This window comes from Muntiacus reevesi, chromosome 13 (genome assembly GCF_963930625.1).
Source record: "Muntiacus reevesi chromosome 13, mMunRee1.1, whole genome shotgun sequence".
NCBI classification, from domain to species: Eukaryota; Metazoa; Chordata; class Mammalia; order Artiodactyla; family Cervidae; genus Muntiacus; species Muntiacus reevesi.
Window position 1 is genome coordinate 16,267,675 of NC_089261.1, and position 20,421 is coordinate 16,288,095.

The 20,421-nt window shown below is 46.0% G+C and overlaps 1 protein-coding gene and 1 non-coding gene across 3 annotated transcripts; one reads left to right on the forward strand and one right to left on the reverse strand.

The window, feature by feature from the left end:
* Window positions 1–373: 373 nt before the first annotated feature.
* On the reverse strand, window positions 374–20,061 carry WSB2 (WD repeat and SOCS box containing 2). Of its 2 annotated transcripts, XM_065905050.1 has the most exons (9): window positions 19,946–20,061; window positions 13,592–13,760; window positions 7,663–7,907; window positions 7,388–7,519; window positions 4,703–4,803; window positions 3,410–3,582; window positions 2,593–2,703; window positions 2,372–2,479; window positions 374–1,777 (listed from the first exon to the last, which is right to left on the reverse strand). In XM_065905050.1, exons 1-9 carry the CDS (start codon window positions 19,956–19,958, stop codon window positions 1,615–1,617), a joined length of 1,215 nt encoding a protein of 404 aa, XP_065761122.1. In that variant the 5' UTR covers window positions 19,959–20,061; the 3' UTR covers window positions 374–1,614. The 2 variants fall into 2 exon arrangements, with proteins under 2 accessions (XP_065761122.1, XP_065761121.1); XM_065905049.1 differs by lacking the exon at window positions 19,946–20,061 and having other exon boundaries at window positions 13,592–13,779.
* Window positions 8,635–8,741, forward strand: LOC136146239 (U6 spliceosomal RNA). The gene has a single exon (XR_010658957.1). It is a non-coding gene; the product is annotated as a U6 spliceosomal RNA (small nuclear RNA).
* Window positions 20,062–20,421: the final 360 nt, after the last annotated feature.

Genomic DNA, 20,421 nt, shown 5'->3' on the forward strand with positions numbered 1-20,421 from the left:
GAGGCTGCCTTGTTCAACTTGCATTTATATGAAAAAGCCGCCTCCGTCCCTGATTATCACAGAATTAACTTTCTTTGGAGGCTGTTCTTTATAAAGGTGTCTAATTCTTATACTGTCAAAAGGGAGAAGTTGGTTACACCCATCACTCAGGTGGCCCTTGTCTGAAGCTAATGGCCTAGGGGTGGGGGTGGAGGATTGTCTCAAGGAAGCTGCCCAGGGCCTCTCAGACTACACTGTATGTAATATTTCAAGATGAACACGAAATCTAAATGTTGCCCAATCTATTCCCAGCTGCTTTGTACTCATTTGTTTTAAAAGGTGATTTTTTTTTTCCTTAATGGAAAAAATGAAACAGTGAGCCAAAAGCTTTATACCTTTTTTCCTTCAATGAAAGCCTCTCATCTTGAAAACAAATGTTTTTCTTGAAGCAACAAAGGCAGCAGAGGAGAGGCTCCTCTACCTTTTCAACATGTTTTTTTCATAATACACAGGCCTCCACAAAGCACCTAGTAAGAAAGCCAAAAGATAAGATGTTGCATTTCTTTTAAAATAATTTAAAATATATTAAATTTTCCAAAGGCAGATTTTGTTTGAATGAGGTGTCTTGATTAGATAACTCTACACCACTGAAGGAGAACAATACTTTTAAGGAGCTAGTTGTGTTTAGGGGCAGAGTTGAGACTGGCTGATGAGTCCAATGAGTTGAAGCAGTCAAGTCAGATCTCGTACAGAAGAAAATCAGCTGAAATGATGACAACACCAATTCTTCACACAATTAAGAAGAGACATCTTCACAACTGTTGGAATTGAGTACTATGGTTTTTAGATACCATTGAAAAACACACAGCTGTACCTTAACATCTGTTGAGGAAATACAAATAAATATGCTAACTGGCAAACAACTGACAGATAACTCAGTAGCCACTGGAACAGTCATGCATTTGAGGAATACGTTCTGTGTAACCTGACACACAAATTTGTCGCCTCTGGCACATGTACACCATTATTTAAAAAAAAAAGCCAAGTCTAGTGTCTATCAGGAGCACGGCCTCTTGAGTCACCTGGACTTGAGCTGAGAAATGCCTCCCACCAGACATCTCTATGACACCTGTCCTGCGGGCCACAGGGGAGCGGGGGGAAGGAAAGCCCTTGCTCACACCAGAGCCGCTCTGACCAGCAGGACAGAACTTCACCAAGGCCTCTTCTGCATCTGGATCAGTGACAGACACTTAGGAGAAGCCACACTCCAGTCAAGGGAGTGGGAACTTCCCTGCTGCCACAGAGGCGTGAGGCCCAGGCGCTCCTCTCAGTGAAACAACTCCTTAACTGCACTTGGAATCAAAATGACCAGAGGGCCCAGCGCGGCTGTGCGTAAGTAGGTAAAGGTCAGGCTCCACCACTGTCCCTCTTCTATGACTGACACTCGTGTGTCCTGGGGAAGAGACCCCGGCGGGTCCACTGGAATCTGGCTTTGCTACATTCTGTTCACAGCTTCCCAAAGAGAAATTGTATTTCAACCCAAGGCCAGATGTTTGGCCCATTATTCCACCTACTCCTTTGTCGGGAAGATTTATCCTGCTACGAAGAACACCAAGTAAGACTACGGAGACTGGCTTAGAAAGTCCTGTATGTGAGGAACTCTTTCATTTTCTTGGGGATTGGCAGTGCTAGCACTTGGTATGTTGTGAGGAAACTTCGAAGGGCTTTCCGGCATAAGTGCTTCAGTGATGACAGGACCCGAGGAGCCGTCCAGAACTGGACGTGGCCATCCCTTGTCCTGAAATGAAACGAAAGACAGGCCTAGGAAATGTCTTTTCACTGTGATAGTTATAAATGTTTCTACTGACTTGCACTGGCAGGAGACTGCAGAGAACGAAATGCAACCTGGACCTTGGAAATACATGTAGAGGCTGTGGTGCTGAATAATTAAGGCTGCTGAGAGTATTACAAGAACTCTAGACACCCTTGGTTCCCAAGTGCTATCTCTGGGAGTGCAGGCCTTTATAAATCATACTATGATTTCAAATGTAATGGGGCAGTGCCACTTACTGAATTATAGATGTTCCCTGTAAGGTGGTCTCTGCCCAAAATGGTTTCCCATATAAATTCTGCATCATCTTAATTTGTTTCCTTGCAGACTTGGCCTCTTAGGTAGCATGAATTGTAGATCTTTCATTACATTTAGGTTAAATATTAAAAGCGAATGATGAACCCTACTGGTAAAAGTGAGTATTAGAATTTTATGTAATTTCAGATTTCCTTAAAGCCTTCCTCATAGGCAAGAAAATTCTAGATGCTTTATTTCCTTAAAAAGCTACAAGGAATACTCAGCAGAAATCGCTACCCATCTGTTCAGCTAACAGATACATACCCTGTGGCAATAACTCCACCATGTGGAAAAAATGTGCAGCAAAGACCATTGGTCATAGGAGCAAACGCAATCGGAGTCTTCAATTCCAGGGCCCAGATCCTGAGGAGCCTGGAGGAGAATGGGACGCATCAGTAGGCCTGAGGTCAGACCCCGAAGGTGATGGTACAAGTCCTTTCAAGCACTTGGCTCTGAGGCTGTGTAAAGAGGTTTCTCTTCATTACCTGTCATCTGCCACCGTGGCGAGGTACAAGCCTTCGGGGGAGAAGCACACAGATCTCAGGGAGCTGATGTGGACGTCGCTGTCATCCATGGGGGGGTTGAGCTGGGTGTGGCTGAGGAGAAGGACACAGGACAGTAGGTGGGCCTGGAGTTTCGGCCACCCTCCACCCTTCAGTGTTCATCCCCAGGCAGGAGGCCAAACTGCCTTGGCCACAAAGAGGTTCCAGACATGTCTTAGACCCTGTGTGAAAAACCTGGGGATCTGCAGACTGGGTAAAAGACAACTGGAAACATGCGCATTTCATAGCCCCAGTGTCTCATGGAGAGGGCTGAAGAGTTATCAACACTCCCTGCGCTAACTTCCTTATGCAAAGTAGGTCAGCCCTCACTTTAATGCCCCAGTACAAACTGAAAGTCTTTTCTAGGCTAAGATGCGTGATAATTATAGGACTACCTATTATTTGCTTCAGAAAACAACAGAGACAAAGGGGAAAAGGAGACCAAGTTGGTGAGAACATGAAAACTCACTTTGGAAATAACAGTTTCAATAAGAGGATCATTCTGAACCTGTTACTACAGTTATTAGTAAATGGAAAGAAAGAGTCACTGTGAAGTTTCATAACGCCGAATCCAAGCAATACAGTGAGCTTCTGATCACAGGAGACTTGAAGGCACTGGGGGCTCATTTAAGAACTTCACTGACAAACACCGCTGCACACCAGTGCCTTAGAATACGCAGGACCACACTGTGTCCTGCACCAAGACAGGTTTCTCATCGGTCACCCCACCAGGAAGCTGAAGTAGGGGAGCAGTCCTTACTGGAGTGATCGCAGCCGCTCGCCGGTGTAGGGGTCCCACATGATCACATTGGTATCATAAGAAGCCGTGACGAGCAAGGCAGAGTCGGGGGAGAAGTCACAAGACACCACGCTGCTCTGGTGGCCCTCTAGCTTCCGGATTAATGTGTAGGAACGCATGCTCCACAGAAAGACCTGTGGGAAGAGCAGGTGCCTGATCAGACAGCACTCAGGACATGACCAGTGAGGGGAAGGTACAGCCCTGCCTCTCCTGGCTCTACAGCCAGGGGAAGCCAAGCTCTCCAGCTGCTCTTCTACGTTTCTACAGAGCGTGTCATTCAGGCTTAAATAAAGTGACGGGTCTGAATTCTTGAGGTGCCTGAGCAAGGGACATGCTCAAGACGCTTACTTTAAGGGAGATCAGTTGACTGACCTCAGGAAGATGGCTGCCAACCTGGCTCAGGGCAGGCATCTGGGTTCTGCTTCTGAGCTCTCTTAGCAAGGAGGGCAATGCATGCTGAAGACCTAAGCCAGTGGCTATCTTGCCCTTTCACTTAAAACCAAAAACAGGGGTCACAGGGGAATTCCAGGGCACCCAACAGAGCCATCTAACACCCCCCTTTGGTTTACAGGACTACAGAAATCTGCCCCAGAACTGTAGGTCTGACCTAGCTCATTACTTAAAACTTCTGAGAATCATTAAAAGAATGATTTTTTTCTTTCCTTCAAGAAAACTCTCACTTTCAGCTAGCTCCAAACCTCAAATCAATGATTAACCTCCTGGGCTGTACCAAATAGTGGACTCTTAACTTTCCCAAGTCAGTCATAGCAACCAACGGCCTGATGCAGATACAAAACTCAAACGGTTTCCAAACTGTTCCTGGGTTTCCAGTACTTTTCTTATAATAGATAGGATATCAGGACAAAGTTCAAGAAGGTTCTGTATGTTTTATGATTTGAAATGGAAATCCTAATCAAATGGATTCAGATTAGACGGTTCGAAGGAAATATGGATCCAAGTGTGGGTAGCAACTTTTAAAAATCTTAGACTCTGAGGGGGAAAGACATTTAAAAAACACCACTTTCCCATCTTGTGAAGGCCAACGGCCCTCCAGTAATGGAGAGGGTCCATGTCAGAGTGCAAATCAGAAGGAAGGCATGCAGGAGGGGCCTCAGCGGGCAGCGCGGCTCCCGCTGGGGCAGATTTGCAGGCAAGTTTCAAGGACACTAGCTCACTTACCCTCTCACACACAGGCCTCCACATCTCGTGGAACTGAAACAACACAGCTAAGATCACCCCTAGTTTGAGACTCACCGATTTCTCTCCGGCCGCAGAACATAGCATGCTGCAGTCTGGTGAGATGGAGCAGCAGTAAACCCACTGCAGGTGGCCCGATAACACCTGAATCTGTTTACCTGGCAGAGAAGTGGGAGCGCACGGTTAGCCAACTCCCAGAACCACAAAGCAGGAAGCCCAAAACCAGTGCTGGCGGCCCCCCTACCTGCTACATCCAGCGGTTCTCCAGCAGCTGAGCCACACGCCCCCCTCTTTATTTTTATTTGGAAGATAGTTGCTTTATATTATTGTGTTGGTTTCTGCCATACATCACATGAATCTGCCATAGGTATACATATGTCCCCTCCCTCTTGAACCTTCCTCCCACCCCATCCCACCCCCTCTGGATTGTCACAGAGCATAGGTTTGAGCTCCCCGAGTCATTCAGAAAATTCCCACTGGCTAGCTCTTCTCCGTATGGTATGTATATGTTGCCACGTTACTCTCTCCACTCATCCCACCCTCTCCTTCCCCCACTGTGTTCACAGGTCTGTTCTCTATATCTGCATCTTCACTGCTGCCCTGCAAATAGATTTTATCAGTACCATCTTTCTAGATTTGGGCTCCTTTTGTAATGCAGAGACATGACAAGACTTGTCATTTAAATGCCTGAAACCTATTAATGTGACATTATAATGCCCAAGGGAAATCATTATCAACTGCTTCACCAAAATCCACAAGGTCAATGGGATAAGGGCTCCTTTTATAGCAGACTATTTTTTTCAGGTCCCCCAACCACCTGGATTACTCTGAAGCATCCTCCCAAATCTGAGACCTTCAATTCTCTGTCATCCATGCTCTGTAACGGTTCCCCCAGTCACAGGATCCCACTCTCCACACCTCGCCAGGATGAACAGGTGAGCAGGGCCACGTGCTCTGAGGCAGGCAAACTTGGGCTTGAAGCCTGGCTCCACTGTCTACTCAGCGCATTATGCTGGGACACTCATTTCACCTCTCCAGGTCTCCATTTTGGGAAAAAATCAAATGCCCGCCAACAGAGGAATGGATGGATAAAGGGTAGTAATCCACCTGTTAAGTCACATGAAATTAAGGAACTAGATTTTCCATGAAGTGTTTAATTTAAAAAAAAAAGCAAGATGCAAAAAAATGTAAAAAATGAGATTCCATTTTTGTGAGACAATGACCCTCAAATCCATAAACGGAAACGTGAGTGTCTGCATAGATTATGTAAGTATAGAGAAAAACATGGAAGGAAACGCGGAAGGCTCTGAGCATGGGTGACAGCGCCACAGGGGGCTATGAAGGAATGTAGTTGAGGGGAGGATGGGACAGCTTAGGGGGAGAAACCCCAACAAAGGGGGGAAAATGGACATGGTCACATACATGCATTTATGAGTTTATGTGTGACTATATGTTGGAAATAAATTTTTTAAAGTCAGTCATGGTTTCTTTAGCTGTAAGAAGAGCACCTGCCCCGGGGTAGGTGTGAGTGAATATAGCAAGGCAGGGCCGGGTTCCTAGAGACACAACTCTAGCCCCTTCTCTCCCTGAAAAGCCCTAGTAACTGGCCTCGGTTCCCTTCCGCTCCTCGCCTTAGGTGGTGGCAAGCTGCCTGCGGACACACATTACAAATGGTGCTGCCTCTGAGCAGGCCTCCCAGTCTGCAGGCCCACCTCGGACCACGCAACTACAAGCTCCACAGCAGTGGGCAGAAAGGCCCCAGGGCTCTCTGGGTGATGAGATGCCTCCAGGTAAGGCCTCCACAAGCACCTCCTTAGTTGTCTGACAAGCTATCAGGCTTGTTTCTGAGAGAAGGGACAGGTAAGCGGGGCTGGAACAGTCACGGCTCGGACTCTGCACTGTCAGGGGACAAGTGTGCGCTTCACAGTCCATGTTGCCACTTCCTCTATCTCCACCTCCTTCCACACTCATGCCCCTGCCCACGTGAGGGAGAAATATCCTGGAAATAAATTCCTCTTCCCTGCGTCACCATTCTAGCTGCAACACCAGAGATGCATGGAATTCTTCATCAGGCCACTCCTGGATACTGTTCTGCTCACAGGAGAAATGAACGCCCCGCCCCGCCCCACCCCTAGCCTGAGAGAATCCTTCTAACCTAGATTCTGTTTCTCTAACAGGAAGTACCCAACAAGGATGATTTCTTCTCAATCGCTGGTTCCCAACCCAGGGAGACTGTGGCCCTCCATGTGGACACCAGGCAATGTCTGGAGACGTTTTTGGCTGTTACCACTGAAGAAGGTGCTACTGGCATCTCACGGGTACGAGAAGTATACTGCTCCACAATCAAGAACCCAAAGGTTGGCCCATAACAAAGAATTATCTAGCCCAAAGTTCAAGAGTGCCAGAGCTGAGAAAACCTATGCTATACTATGTATTTTCATCAGGGGTGAAAACTGGTTCTTGATGGTCAGAAAAATCCTACCGTTTTTAAGTACGAAGCATAGATAAGCATTCAGCACCTTAACAGATACAGTGTATCTCTCTATCTCTGGTATGAAAACCTCCCAGGTAGTGGGCAGCGGGAGGTGACTAGGAAAAGTGTATCTAAAAAGTCTCCTTAGAAGGCACTAATAGAAAAAAGGTTGAGAAACACTGATCTGGATAAAATGACACTGGTCAAGCAGACAGAGGGGCAAATAAATAGTATTTGGGGGCTTCCAAGTCATCCCTCCACCTCCATACCATGTTTATTCAGGTCCCAGATGCGAAGAGTCTTATCCCGAGATGCAGAAACCAGTATCAAACTGCCACTGGGTGTGAAGCTCAGATCTCTCACGACATCCTGGTGGCCGGAAAGATTCAAAAGCAGGAGCCCTAGCATGAGAGAGAGGGGCACTAGGTCAGGGGGAGATGAAGCCCTGGTCCTCCAGTCACGGCCACACCCCTTGGTCAACAGGCCATCCCTGATCAGCATGTGCGAGCCCTGGGGGCCTTGATCCCAGCCAGAAATGACCTACCTGTCTGTACCTCCCAAATCTTGATCTGCCCATCGTTAAGTCCAGTAGCAAGGATCAGGCAAGAGACGTCTGGCACCTGCGGATGGTGGCGAGCCCAGAGTTTCTTGCTGGGTGGAGAAGGCCATGGGCTGAAGGCCAAGCCCCAGACAATCTGCCCACAGTCCAGTGTCTTCTCCTTTGGGCTGCCTCGCCCTTTTGTCTCATTTTTGCTGCTTCGGCTTTTGGCTTCGAACCCTTTAGGGATGCTGGGGAAAGCAGAAGAGTTCTTAATGAATCTGAAACTGCCACCAAGTCAACCAACCTTTCACTCTGGGGTATCTAAGTCTTTGAAGTCCTAGAAACAAATTTGGTGAATTCTAGCATGACTTTTCTTCCTGTTTCCTTTTAGAATTCGTGTAACAGGGACTTCATTGGCCATGGCTCGTTCCACTTCTGACAGCCCTGCAGTGGGGTGACCTGCCTTGTGGGAGAACTAGATCACAGATGCTCCAGGGAGTCATTCTCTTCTTCAGAAAGTTCTCCTGGGTTTTGGTGCATGGAAGGAGAGAGACACTCAGTGTTCCCCATGAGAAAGAAAGCATGCTGGAAGTCTGGAACTAGGACAGAACTTAGAGCCTGATTACCCATTTGCTACTCTCCTACCTCATAATACCCCTTTATCTCTAGCTTAGAAACCACCTTAGGAGCAGAAAAATAAACTCCTTTCTGGCCAACAATTTGCTTAGTACACATGATTTCCACCTTTCCTCACTTTGCTCCGATCCATGAGTGAGGCTCTTTCATTTCTTTTCTGATGACTCTTTCAGCCCAGGAACCAACCAGCAGGGCAGTCAAGGAAAGAACTCAGAGCTGTTCAGAGGTACGCTGACCTCAAAGATCTTGTGGCCCAAGCCTTGCCTTTTACCTTCTACTTATGCTGAAACACAGGCTAGACAAGCTAAATAAGACTCTGTCCTTAAGAAACAGGGCCCTGTGCTTGCTTCGGCAGCACATATACTAAAATTGGAACGATACAGAGAAGATTAGCATGGCCCCTGCGCAAGGATGACACGCAAATTCGTGAAGCGTTCCATATTTAAAAAAAAAAAAAGGAAACAGGGCCCTGCCCACACTCTGCCTCACATACCTCTCAAAGGAACAAGCAATTAAATTGCCCTGCGATTCAGCCTGCAAACGCAGTTTCTGGTCTGCGGTATACTTTATCAGTGCAAGTACTCAGTCCTGCTTTTCTACCTGACTCTGACCACACTCTCGGGTTTATCAAACTGAAGGAATGGTGATGATAAAGCTGGAACTCATTTCCATGAAAAATCCTATAGTCGACATACATGCAGCTGAACCTCTGTGCTACATTTGTTCCCCAAAAGTTAGGTAAATCATGCTTTTGTCAATTGCATAGTTGAAATATATTAAAGAATTTTAACCAAGTTCATCTACAAAACTGGCAACAAGAGACTGAGGCCAGTGTAGGTTCTTTCAGCTCTGGAAACCTTATTATTCCACAGCAGAGGCTGGCAGGGAGTACCCAGGTGGGCAGTCTGTTTTGCACATGAAGTCTGCTTGTTTGCCTGCATCTCATTGAGGGTCGCTGAGACCCTCCAGCAGCAGAGCTGACTTGTCCTGAGGGAGACATATGCCCCCAAAGCCAAAATATTTACTATCTGGGCCTTTAAAGAAAAAGTTTGCTGACTCCTGGCCTAAATGGCCAAATGTGCTCTGAAAACTTGTCATTCTGACAGAACACCTGAATATGACAGTGAATGTCTTTTCAATGAAGGCTGTCCAGTGTACACATGGCCCCAGACAGGCTGACACATGCACTTCAAAGACCTGTCCGGCTCTGACTTGGGAGCCCGAGTTGGCCATGCAAGAGCTCTGCAGGACAGCTTGGAACCTCCAAAGTTCCTTTTATTTCTTTTATAAAATCCTAACTTCTGTATTTGAATCAAGAGATGCATCTGTACCTACTTTAAAGGAATTAAGGCACATTTATATATTAATTCATTTTAACATCATAAATTTAATTTTTCTAGAACAAGATATTAAAATCTCCATGCTTGGGATAGAGATAACTTTCCCAGGGTCACAAAATCACAGGCAGAATCAGAGCCAAGTCTTGGGTGTCCTAGCCTAGTGTCCAGCAAATGCCTTGGACTTCAGAGTCTGCAATGAATTCAAGGGATGAGCTACGTGGAAGGTGGGTGTGGCTCGGGACCCGGGTAGAGTCATTAGAACTTAAATTCATCAAAATTAAAGTGTCTGAAAATGTTATTTCTAAAAGTAGTACATTATTTCATTAATATCAATTATTTGCTCAATCTTGAAAGCACTGTATGATTTCTTAAGCATGTAAAAATCCTAACAAGAATATAAAAGACTCAAATTTTCTCTTTTAAGGAACTTTGAAAATAACAATTATTTAAAACTATAAAAATAGCAGTGGAAAATGGGGAAATTTTGGAAATGAGAAAATTATAAAAATTACCCAGATCCTAATGACAACGACAAAGATCCATCTAGTCAAAGCTATGGTTTTTCTAGTAGTCATGTATGGATGTGAGAGTTGGACTATAAAGAAAGCTGAGCACTGAAAATTGATGCTTTTGAACTGTGGTGTTGGAGAAGACTCTTGAGAGTCCCTTGTATTGCAAGGAGATCCAACCAGTCCATCCTAAAGGAAATCAGCCCTAAATATTCACTGGAAGGACTGATGCTGAAGCTAAAACTCCAAGACTTCGGCCACCTGATGCGAAGAACTGACTCACTGGAAAAGACCCTGATGCTGGGAAGGACTGAAGGCGGGAGAAGAAGGGGATGACAGAGGATGAGATGGTTGGATGGTATCACTGACTCGATGGACATGACTTTGAGCAAACTCCGGGAGATGGTGAAGGAGAGGGAAGCCTGGCAGGCAACAGTCTATGGGGTCACAAAGAGTCGGACACGACTGAGTGACTGAATTGAACACCACTCCAACCACAGTAAACACTGTACCATGACTTTTATTTATGTATATACATGTTTTTCAAAAACAAATTTGGGGTCATACTGCAAAGAGTTTCATAGCTTGCTTTTCTGGGTAAGCATTCTACTGTAAATATTTCCTCAAGTTATTACTCTTCAAAATATATGGTTTTTCTCTAAAATAAGTAACATTCCATTTAACATGTTAAACAATATTCCCTTCATTATATTAAACAAAAGATACACAAAAAGGGTTAATGCTCAAATTTCTACTTTCCTTAATTAATATGGGAAAAATATATTTATGTCTAGTAATATATATATCTATTTGAATACAGGAGTGATTTTCAAGGAAATAACAGATTTTCTACTTTTTAAAAAAATTATTTTTCAGACTAAATCTACATCAGACCCAAGTCTGGATACGAAGCTGAATCCCTTGCATTTAGACTGCAGGATTAATAAATAATGAATGATTTTGACATTTTCACTAAACGAGTACAGAAGCAACTGAAAATTGTGATTTAAAAAAACAAAAACAAAAGACAGGGCTTCCCTGGTGGCTCAGTGGTAAAGAATCCCCCTGCCAATGCAGGAGACACGGGTTTGACTCCTGATCCAGTAAGATCCCACATGCTGCGCAGCAACTATTGAGCCTGTGCTCTGGAGCCCAGGCGCTGCAACTACTGAGCCCGCCGTGTGGCCACTATTGATGCCAAAGCAGCCTAGAGCCCGTGCTCTGCAACGGGAGAAGCCACGGTAACGAGGAGCCCTCGACCTGCGACTACAGAGAAAAGGTGACACAGCAATGAAGACCAAACACAACTGTAAATAAATAAACATGAAAAAAAAATGCATACACTGCAATCTTTGATGGCTGCAAAAATATCAGATGGCAATGCCATGATTTCCTTCACCGCTCTTCTCGTTACCAGATTTTAAGCTATTTCTGATTTTTAACTATCATATGATTAATGTCATGTTGAAAAGCAGTGTTTCTAATACATGACCTCCCATTTACAGCAACATGGGGGAACCTAGAGGCTGTCATACTGAGTGAAGTAAGTTAGAGAAAGACAAACAACACATTATAATAGCACTTATATGTAGAACCTAAAAACAAAAAAGGTACAAATGTACTTATTTTACAAAACAGAAATAGAGTTGCAGATGTAGAAAATAATTTTATGGTTACGGGGAAAAGGGGACGGATAAATCGGGAGACTGGAATTGACATATACACGTTACTGTATATAAAACTGATATCGAATAAGGACCAACTTACAGCACAGAGAACTCTACTCAATATTCCATAATAACCTATACAGGAAAAAAACCTAAAAAAGAGTGGATAAATGTGTACGTATAACTGATTCACTCTGCTGTACAGCAGAAAGTAACACAACATTGAAGATCAACTATATGCCAATAAAAATTTTTTAAAAAACAAATAAACAGATGACCTCGTTTCTGAGATTTCCTGATTGCAGGAAGAACAGTTTTAAGATCGTTGAAATGGCCTTCCTTCCAGAAAATGCACAAATGTACACCCTTCAACCCCTGCAGTGTGCAAAGTACTCATCTCAGCAAACTTGCATCAGCATTACCTATTATCAAGGCAACAAGTTTCAGACTGAACTTATGAAAAACTTTAATATGCAACTTATAAAATGCTTAAAGCAAAACAAATGAGACCTTCAAGGGCAGGGGCCATGTTTGATATATTTCAGAATTCTCAACCCTTGGCTCCTGGTCAGGCAAGGAGGATTTGCAAAAATTGCTGGCTGAATAAATAAATACAGACATAGAGTTGCCCTGGGACAAATGAAAAAAATACAGATGCTGGGCCATCTGACTGGGAGCTCAGAGCCTTCAAACACTGAGACTTGTCCAGCCCAGAGAAAGAAAAGCAAGTTAATATCAGAAACAACTTGGTTGATAACAAAAAAGGCAACTAGCCAATTTTAAAATGGACCAAGGATCTGAACAGACACTTCTCCCAAAGATAGGCAAAGAGCCAGTAAGCACCTGGGGGCCGGGGCGGGAGGTGGGGGTGGGCACACAAGATCAGCAGTCAATAGGGAAATGCAAATCAAAAGCCACAATGAGATGCCACTTAACACCCACTCGGATGGCTATGCTGCAAGTGTTGGTGAGGATGTGGAAAGTCTGGGAATCTCCAACACTGTTGCTGAGATTATAAAATGGTGCAACCACTGTGGAAAACTGCCTGACACACCCTCAAATGGTTAAACGTGTATGAAAACATATATCCACACAAGATACGAAAACATATCCACATAAAAACCAGTACGGAGTGTTCGCAGCAGCATTATTTTTAACAGTCAGAAAGTCAGAACAACCTAAATGCTCACCAGCTGAAAAACTTATAAAACAAAATGTGATGTCTCCATAAAATGGAATATCATTTGGCAATAAAGGGAAATTAAGTTACGGAGCATGCTAAAACACAGATAACCATGAAAACAGTACCCTAAGTGAAAGAAGTCAGTCAGAAGATGACATAGTGTACGATTAGATTCGTATGAAATACCTAGAATAGGCAAATCTTTAAAGACAGAAAGTAGATTAGAAGCTGGCCAGGGCTGGAGAGGAGAAGGGTATTAAAGAATGATGGGCTTCTTTTGGGGGTGACAAAAACATTCTAAGATTGGTCATGATGATGGATGCACAACTCTGTAAATATATTGAAGTCACTTAATTGTACACTGTAAATGGGAAAATTGTACAGTATGTAAATTATACCTCAATAAAGCTGTTAAAAAAAAACACTTGAGTCTATCAACAGAATGAGGTTTCACAGGTACAGGATGAAGGACCCTGGAAATCCCAATGATCAATTTCTGAACTGTTCAGCCACCTTCCCTCTCCTGCTCTTGGGCAGGAAGTCATTTGGGAAAGTTCCCCAGGGCTTCCTCATTCCTTTGGGTGTGAAAGAACTTACAACTGCTCCTCCAGCGGCCAGGGGATCAGCTTCACAATGCAGTGTCCTTGAGACCAGGCGAACCAGGACCCATCCGGGGAGAAGGCAACACTCCATGTTTCACAGCTAGACTTCCAATCAAATTGGTGGGGGCGCCCGGGCTTGAGTTCGGCCAGCAGCAGCGGCTCCTCTGGGGTAGGAGACAACATACTTCAAGAAGGCACTCTCGCCTCACCGGAAAGGGCAGAGCCCAGCCCCCCAGCACCTTGCTGACTCAGACACAGGAAAGCAGAGGTCATCCCCTGGCAAAAAGTGACAGTCTGGATTCCCGGAGGGAGTTGTCATTTAAATGACCCTGGTCAATAACAGTAGCCACAGGCCAAATTCCAGTGGGGTTACTCAGTTCTGGCACTGCTGGTTAACCATGACTCAGAGTAACCTTTGTCAGGGTGAACCCAGTGAAGGGGGGCCTCGTTTTCCCATGAAAGCCCAAAGAGGAAGAAAGGAGGCAGGCCAGGCAAGGATCGAGCTAGAAGGTACTGATCAGGAGGCCTTCAGATGTACGTAAGTTCTCTCCCGAAAGGAATATTTGAAACTCACAGGCTTCCCCTCACTCACCAGCATCCCTCCCACCACCAAGGCTAATACTGGCCCTGCTCACCACCTCTTGATCTGCCCTCCTCTTCCATCTCCTCTCTGTTCTGGCTTAAATCTTCATCCCATCTTGCCCAGATTTTTTTTTACAAGATTCATTTTTTTTCCTGCCCCTAGGGACCCTGCTAAAGCTGAAACACACATTACATCCCAACATTTCTTTCAAATACATCCCAAGGCACCCACCTGCCTACCACTAAAGGCAACCTTCCTCCCCACCCCACTGGCCCCAGCCTGCCCTTTCCGGTCCATGCCGCGTGCCGGCCACACACGTCTCCCTGTTATGCCCCAAGTAGCTCATTCGAGTTCACACCTGGACTCATGTTCTGCTTATGAGAATCCCACCGAGATTAGCAACTGAGAAGCGTACCCAGGTCTCACACTATCAAAGCGGAAATAAGTCCTACCCTGCTTATTTCACTGTTTTCCTATAGTTATCAATTCCCTCCGCCCCAACCTCATCTCCAGCTCGGAATTTACACAGCCTCCTTCAAACACCAAGCCAATTCAATCCTTGTTTCTCAGGGTGAAGGGTGGGGGCTGGACTGGTGCTTCTTCATTGACTTGAAGGGCAGTCCCTAATTCAACTCTGTCCTCTGACAGAAGATTCTCAATGGCTGACAAAGCCTGTAAGTTCAAGGCCTTCAGAACTGATCCTTTGATTGTGATACATATGAATACAAAAGCTGGCTTCCATCCTGAATGAGGTCACTATCTGATGAGTATGTTCCACTTTAGCAGTTTTGAGTCTGACCCTCTTATAGCTGTTACCAGATAGATACTAATTTAACAGCTCCTGTTTTGTGTATTTTAGGACATATCTATGTCTTCTCATAGCTTGACCTTGTTAAAATCAGGGTGTGTCAAGTGATGACTTCTCATAGTTTAATAAGCAGTATTTTTTCAGAGATACATAATGGCAATACAATCCATGATATCTCAGATTCAATGAATCAGATGGTAAACACACATATATGTATATTTTTATGTGTGCATATATATATAATATTTCCTGATGCATGCATTAGAGGAATATACAGGAGTATATCTTATTTATGTGGATATATTTTGCTGAAAATTCTCTTTAAATAGAATTTTAATGAATTATATCAAGACTTCGCGGCTTTGCTATTTAAAGAAAATTGTAAAAGTTTCCTTTGTAAAGAGAATATTCATTCCCTGAGGTTCTATGTGGAAATCTAGGTTTTGAAATATCAGGTCTGTCTAAATTGGCATTTGTACAGGCCTAGGTAATTCCTCCTAGAAATCTGTATTTTTGTATATGTGACCCTTTCATTTATACAGTTACTTGTGTAATCAATCTGTGGTGTTTTCTTTATTCTCATTATTTCTAGGTATCTTAAGGTAACAAGACCCTCCCTACCCTGTCAACACCTCCTTCATGTAATCCAGTTCTCAGTTGCGGGCACTTCTGTCCCTTGGGGACATGTGGCAATATCTGGAAATATTTTGGTTGTCCCAACTGGGGGTGGTGGTGGTGGTGCTGCTGCTGCTAAGTCGCTTCAGTCGTGTCCAACTCTGTGCGACCCCATAGATGGCAGCCCACCAGGCTCCCCCGTCCCTGGGATTCTCCAGGCAAGAACACTGGAGTGGGTTGCCATTTCCTTCTCCAATGCACAAAAGTGAAAAGTGAAAGTGAAGTCGTTCAGTCATGTCTGACTCTTAGCGACCCCATGGACTGCAGCCTACCAGGCTCCTCCGTCCATGGGATTTTCCAGGCAAGAGTACTGACTGGAATGGGGTGCCATTGCCTTCTCTGAGGGGTGGTGCTACTAGTATCTAATGGGTGGAGGCCAGGGACGCTGCTAAACATCTTACAGCGCACAGGATGACCGCCCCCCGACTCCCACAAGAAAAAATTATTTTGCTTAAAACGTCAATGGAGGGCTTCCCTGGTGGCTCAGTGGTGGGGAACCTGCCTGCCAATGAGGAGACACTAGTTCGATCCCTGGCCCGGGAAGATCCCACATGCCATGGAGCAACTAAGCCCGTGCGTGCTCCGCAGCTGAAAACCCACTAAAATGAGAAGCCTAGACAGTAGCCCCCACTCACCACAGCTAGAGAAAAGCCTGAGCAATGAGGACCCAACATAGCAAAAAATAAGTAAATAAAATTATTACAAAAAAAAAAAAAAAGTCAATGGAATGGTGTTGAGACTGAGAAACCAGAAGAAGTCAAATACTAAACGACATTGACCTGAAGGTATATTTTTATCACCTGACTTTATTCCATCCTGGTAAGAGTCACACTTGGTTCGTTTCCTCCAGGATATGCATGTCATCCATCCTTTCAACGCCACGCAGGCTTCACACAATATGAAAAGGGGTCATCCCTGACTTCTCTCTTTTCTTGACCTCCCAATCCAGACCCATGAACAAGTTCTATCAAGTCTGCTCCCAAAAGACTTGGCAAATCTAACTTCCCTCCACCTCATGGCTGTTTATTCTCAACTATGTAACACCATTTCATCAGCATCAGCTCATCTATACAACATTATCTCTAAGCAGCTTCCAACTGCTCTCCTAGCCCCCTCTCTGGCCCCCACCACCCATTCTCCTCACCTCTCAGTTTCATTCCATCTCAGAATAAAAACCTCACCCTGCCCTAGAAGTCCTGCACACAGGCCTTCTCTCACCCCTTGGTGGTGCTCAATTAGTTCTAACCTCAGGGCCTTTGCACCAGCTATTCTCTTCACCTTAGAATATGTGAAAAGAGAGAGCCCTAAGAGAGGCTCCTTAGAGAGCCCTTCTCTTATCCCAAGTCAAGGTTCTTCATAACTTCTCACTCTATCTTCTTTACAGCACAAACACCATTGTGATCATTATCTGTCACCTTCCAACTAGGACATCAATGCCACAGAGTAGGGACCTTGTATGTTTATCTCCAATGCCTAGCAGTGTTCCTGGCAGAGAGCAGGCCATCAGTAAATATTTGTGGAATAAATATACATGGTATCTCTCTATAATATACAGGAAATGAAGTCCCTTAGACGGTTGTGATGCCTTTGCCAAAAATTTAACATGAAATGCTTCTTAAACATAAGCCACATCCAGATTTCACACTCTATTTCTGTCATTTGGGGATTTAATCTCTTGCTATCTCAGGCTCGGGAATTCAAAGACTAAAATAAGGAGGAAAAAAAAAAAATGAAGGAACTATGAAGATTCTAAAAGGGAGTCTGGGTTCAAACTAAACTTGGCAGCTGGAAGAGAAAGCCATAATTAGTGCAGAATTTAAAAAAAAACAACAAAACAAAAAACCCAGGGGCAAGAGGATCCAGCTTCATCTGGGATTGTACCTGCCCTGGACCTTCTTGGTGAAAAGGCCTATGGATTCAAGTTTTCTAATTAAACATTGGGATGTGTTTGGCGGAGTGGAAAGATACGTACCATGGGCCTCTTCTGTGGGAGGAGATTTGCCTGTACACAGAGACGGAAGCTATGAAGGACTCTAGCTGGCAGGAAGCTTGACGATTTATCCTGCCTTAGGATCTTTACATTAGCCATTCCATCATCCTAGAAAACTCTGCCTGGCTGGCCCCACATACTTGTCCAGATTAGGCCTCAGTGCTGGTGTCAATGTCGGAGAGATCTTCCTGGCCTCACTACCCAAAGTGGCCCAGTGACTTGTGTTCACTGCACTGAATTTTCCTTTTAACCATCACTCACCCATCTTCTCTTGATTGCTTGTTTTTAGGTGACTGTAGTCTCTCTCTTCCCCAGCCTCACTTCAAACTGTTCACTGCTACCAGACTGCACTGTCCCATTCAGTAGCCACTAGCCACATGTGGTTACTAACCTTCTGAAATGTGGTAAGTCCCAATTAAGATGGGTTGTTAGCTACACATGCTTTATTTTGAAGACTCAGTATAAAAACAAAAATCTAAAAATGTTTATCACGATTATATGTTGAGATGACATTTTACATATGCTGGATTGACACACATTCAATTTTAAGATTAAATCCACCTGTTTCACTTTTTTTTTTGTTTTTTAACACCACTACTAGAACATTTCAAATTGCCTATGTGGCTTGAGATTATAGCTCTATCAGCCAGCGCTGCTCTAGAGAGTGAGTGGGATACAGTAGATACTCAATAAATATTTCAACGTATCAATGCATTCTAACCACTGCTCTGAAGAGATCTACTGTTGTCCATTGTAATCCCATCACAATGGCCTTTATTCAGTTTCAAAAGAAAATAAAACTGACCTTTTTTTTAAAATTGTAGCTTGGCAGCTCTCAGTAGCTCAGCCCACCCCAAAACACAGTCGTCAATCATTAGGAAAAATCCAGAACTGGAAACAGATTCCTGCTAAAAAGGGAGACTAGCTCCAGATCACTGTCAGATACAAACTAAAAGGAGTCAATGGAAATGACAGCGGAAGCTAGAAAAAGATTCATGTAAGATTTCAGGCAAACAGTAGAGGCCCTTTAACAAGAGTTCTATGGGTAACACACTCACTGAAAAGAAAGCCCTTATCTAGATGGGAAAGCATAGAGAGCTACCTCTACACCTGGTATTGAATGCCTGACTCCAACAAAGAAATGTCATTTCCCAAATTAAAAAGTTACACCACCCTGGGGGAATCCCCTGATTTCAACCCACCCACCCACCGGTAATCCCTATTCCATCCAAGGAGTCAGGGAAACATAAAAACACCCACAATCATAATCTTCCAGACCAGAATAAACCTTGCACTTCACTGGAAGAATACAAAGAGGTTCTGGAACAAATTCTGAGCCCAGGCCTTGACCCCTTCAGAGAAATTTCCCCTGAGGAAACTGCCTTTAAGCAAGGGAGTATATTCAAGAGTTGGGACTCCCAGAATAAACCACAAGCCCACCCCAAGTTTCTATATTAGTAGGGTTTAGAGGCAAAGTGGTTGGAAAGATTCTGAAGCACGCGCCTTGAGGTTTGGCCTTAGCACAAGCACACCATTCCCACTGAGACTGTATGTTCATTTGGGCTGACCCTCCAAGTGCTTCCAATATTCTCTGACTTTCACACCGTTTTCTGATACAGCTGTTAACAAGGATAGAAGCAAGTACCTCACTCACTGGTGTATCCTAACTTGTCCCCCCATCTATGTCACCAGGCTCGCAGTATGGGTTTTCAAATAAAATTCCAGACCCGATTTTCATGCGCAGTCAAGTTTGAGAAGCTCCCAACAGTCAGTGAAGGCAGATACTATTATTAGCCCATTTTGCAGATACAAAAGAGACTTGTGTTAAGTGGCTCGTCCACGATCACATAGCTTCTATGGGGCAGAGCGGACTCCCACCCAGACCTCGAGTGCGTCACCTGACACCTGAGCACCCACCCCCTCTCGGGAATCAAAACACCCACCGCTCCGAGGGCCTGGCGTCCCCGCCGTCCCAACCGGGCGGTGGCGTCCGGCCCCAGGCGCCCCCCACTGCCCCGGGGGGGGGGATCCCCGCTGCGCAGAGGCCCGTAGTCCCCGGGTCCGGCCGGGAGACGGGAGAGGCTGGAGACGGGGTGGGGGCCGTTGACAGCGAAAGTGAAACAAAGCTGGGTGCCGGGCGTGCACCTCGCCGCCGGCCGACGCAGACGTCCCAGGCCCGATGCCCCATGCCACCCCACCCCCGCGGACCGTTCCGGGCCAAGCCTGCACCCCCACCCCCAGGGGAACGGGCCCTGCCCCGCCGGCGGGGAACGCGCGCCGCGGCCCCACTCACCTCCGGCCTCCATGGAGGACGCGCGCGGCCTCGCGGCAGGCGGCGGGCGCCTCAGCCCCCCGGGCCGCCGGCCCTCATGCCGCCCCCACGCAGCCCGCCCCCACCCCGGCCCCCGCCCCGGCCCCGCCGCCGCCGCGCCCGCCGCCGCGCCCGCCGCCGCGCCCGCCGCCACCCGGAGAGGCCATCAGCTGCTTCCCGTCACATGGCGGCGGGCGCGGGCGGGGACGCGCGGGGGGCGGGGCCGGGGCGCGCAGGGGAGAAGCCGGGAGCCCGGCTGCGGGCGACGCGGGGCGGGCAGGTGGACCCTGGGGGCCGGGGGGAGGCGAGGCCTGAGGGGGAGTCGGGGATGTTGGGGCAGGTGGCCTCAGGCAGGATCGAGCGCGGATGGAGGGGCAGCGGGGCTGATAAGGAGATGGGGAGGGTGGCGGGCAGAAGAACCTGGGGTTTGGAGGAGCCTGGTCCAGGGGAAAGTGGGG

Excerpts from the sequence above, each read along its gene's own strand:
- WSB2 (XM_065905049.1), bottom strand. The coding sequence starts at position 13,779 with ATGTTGTCTCCTACCCCAGAGGAGCCGCTGCTGCTGGCCGAACTCAAG. Across the intron at positions 2,704-3,409 it reads GAGCGGCTGCGATCACTCCA|CCACACCCAGCTCAACCCCC; the intron begins GTAAGGACTGCT and ends CCTTCTCCTCAG. Across the intron at positions 2,480-2,592 it reads GCCACGGTGGCAGATGACAG|GCTCCTCAGGATCTGGGCCC; the intron begins GTAATGAAGAGA and ends ATTCTCCTCCAG.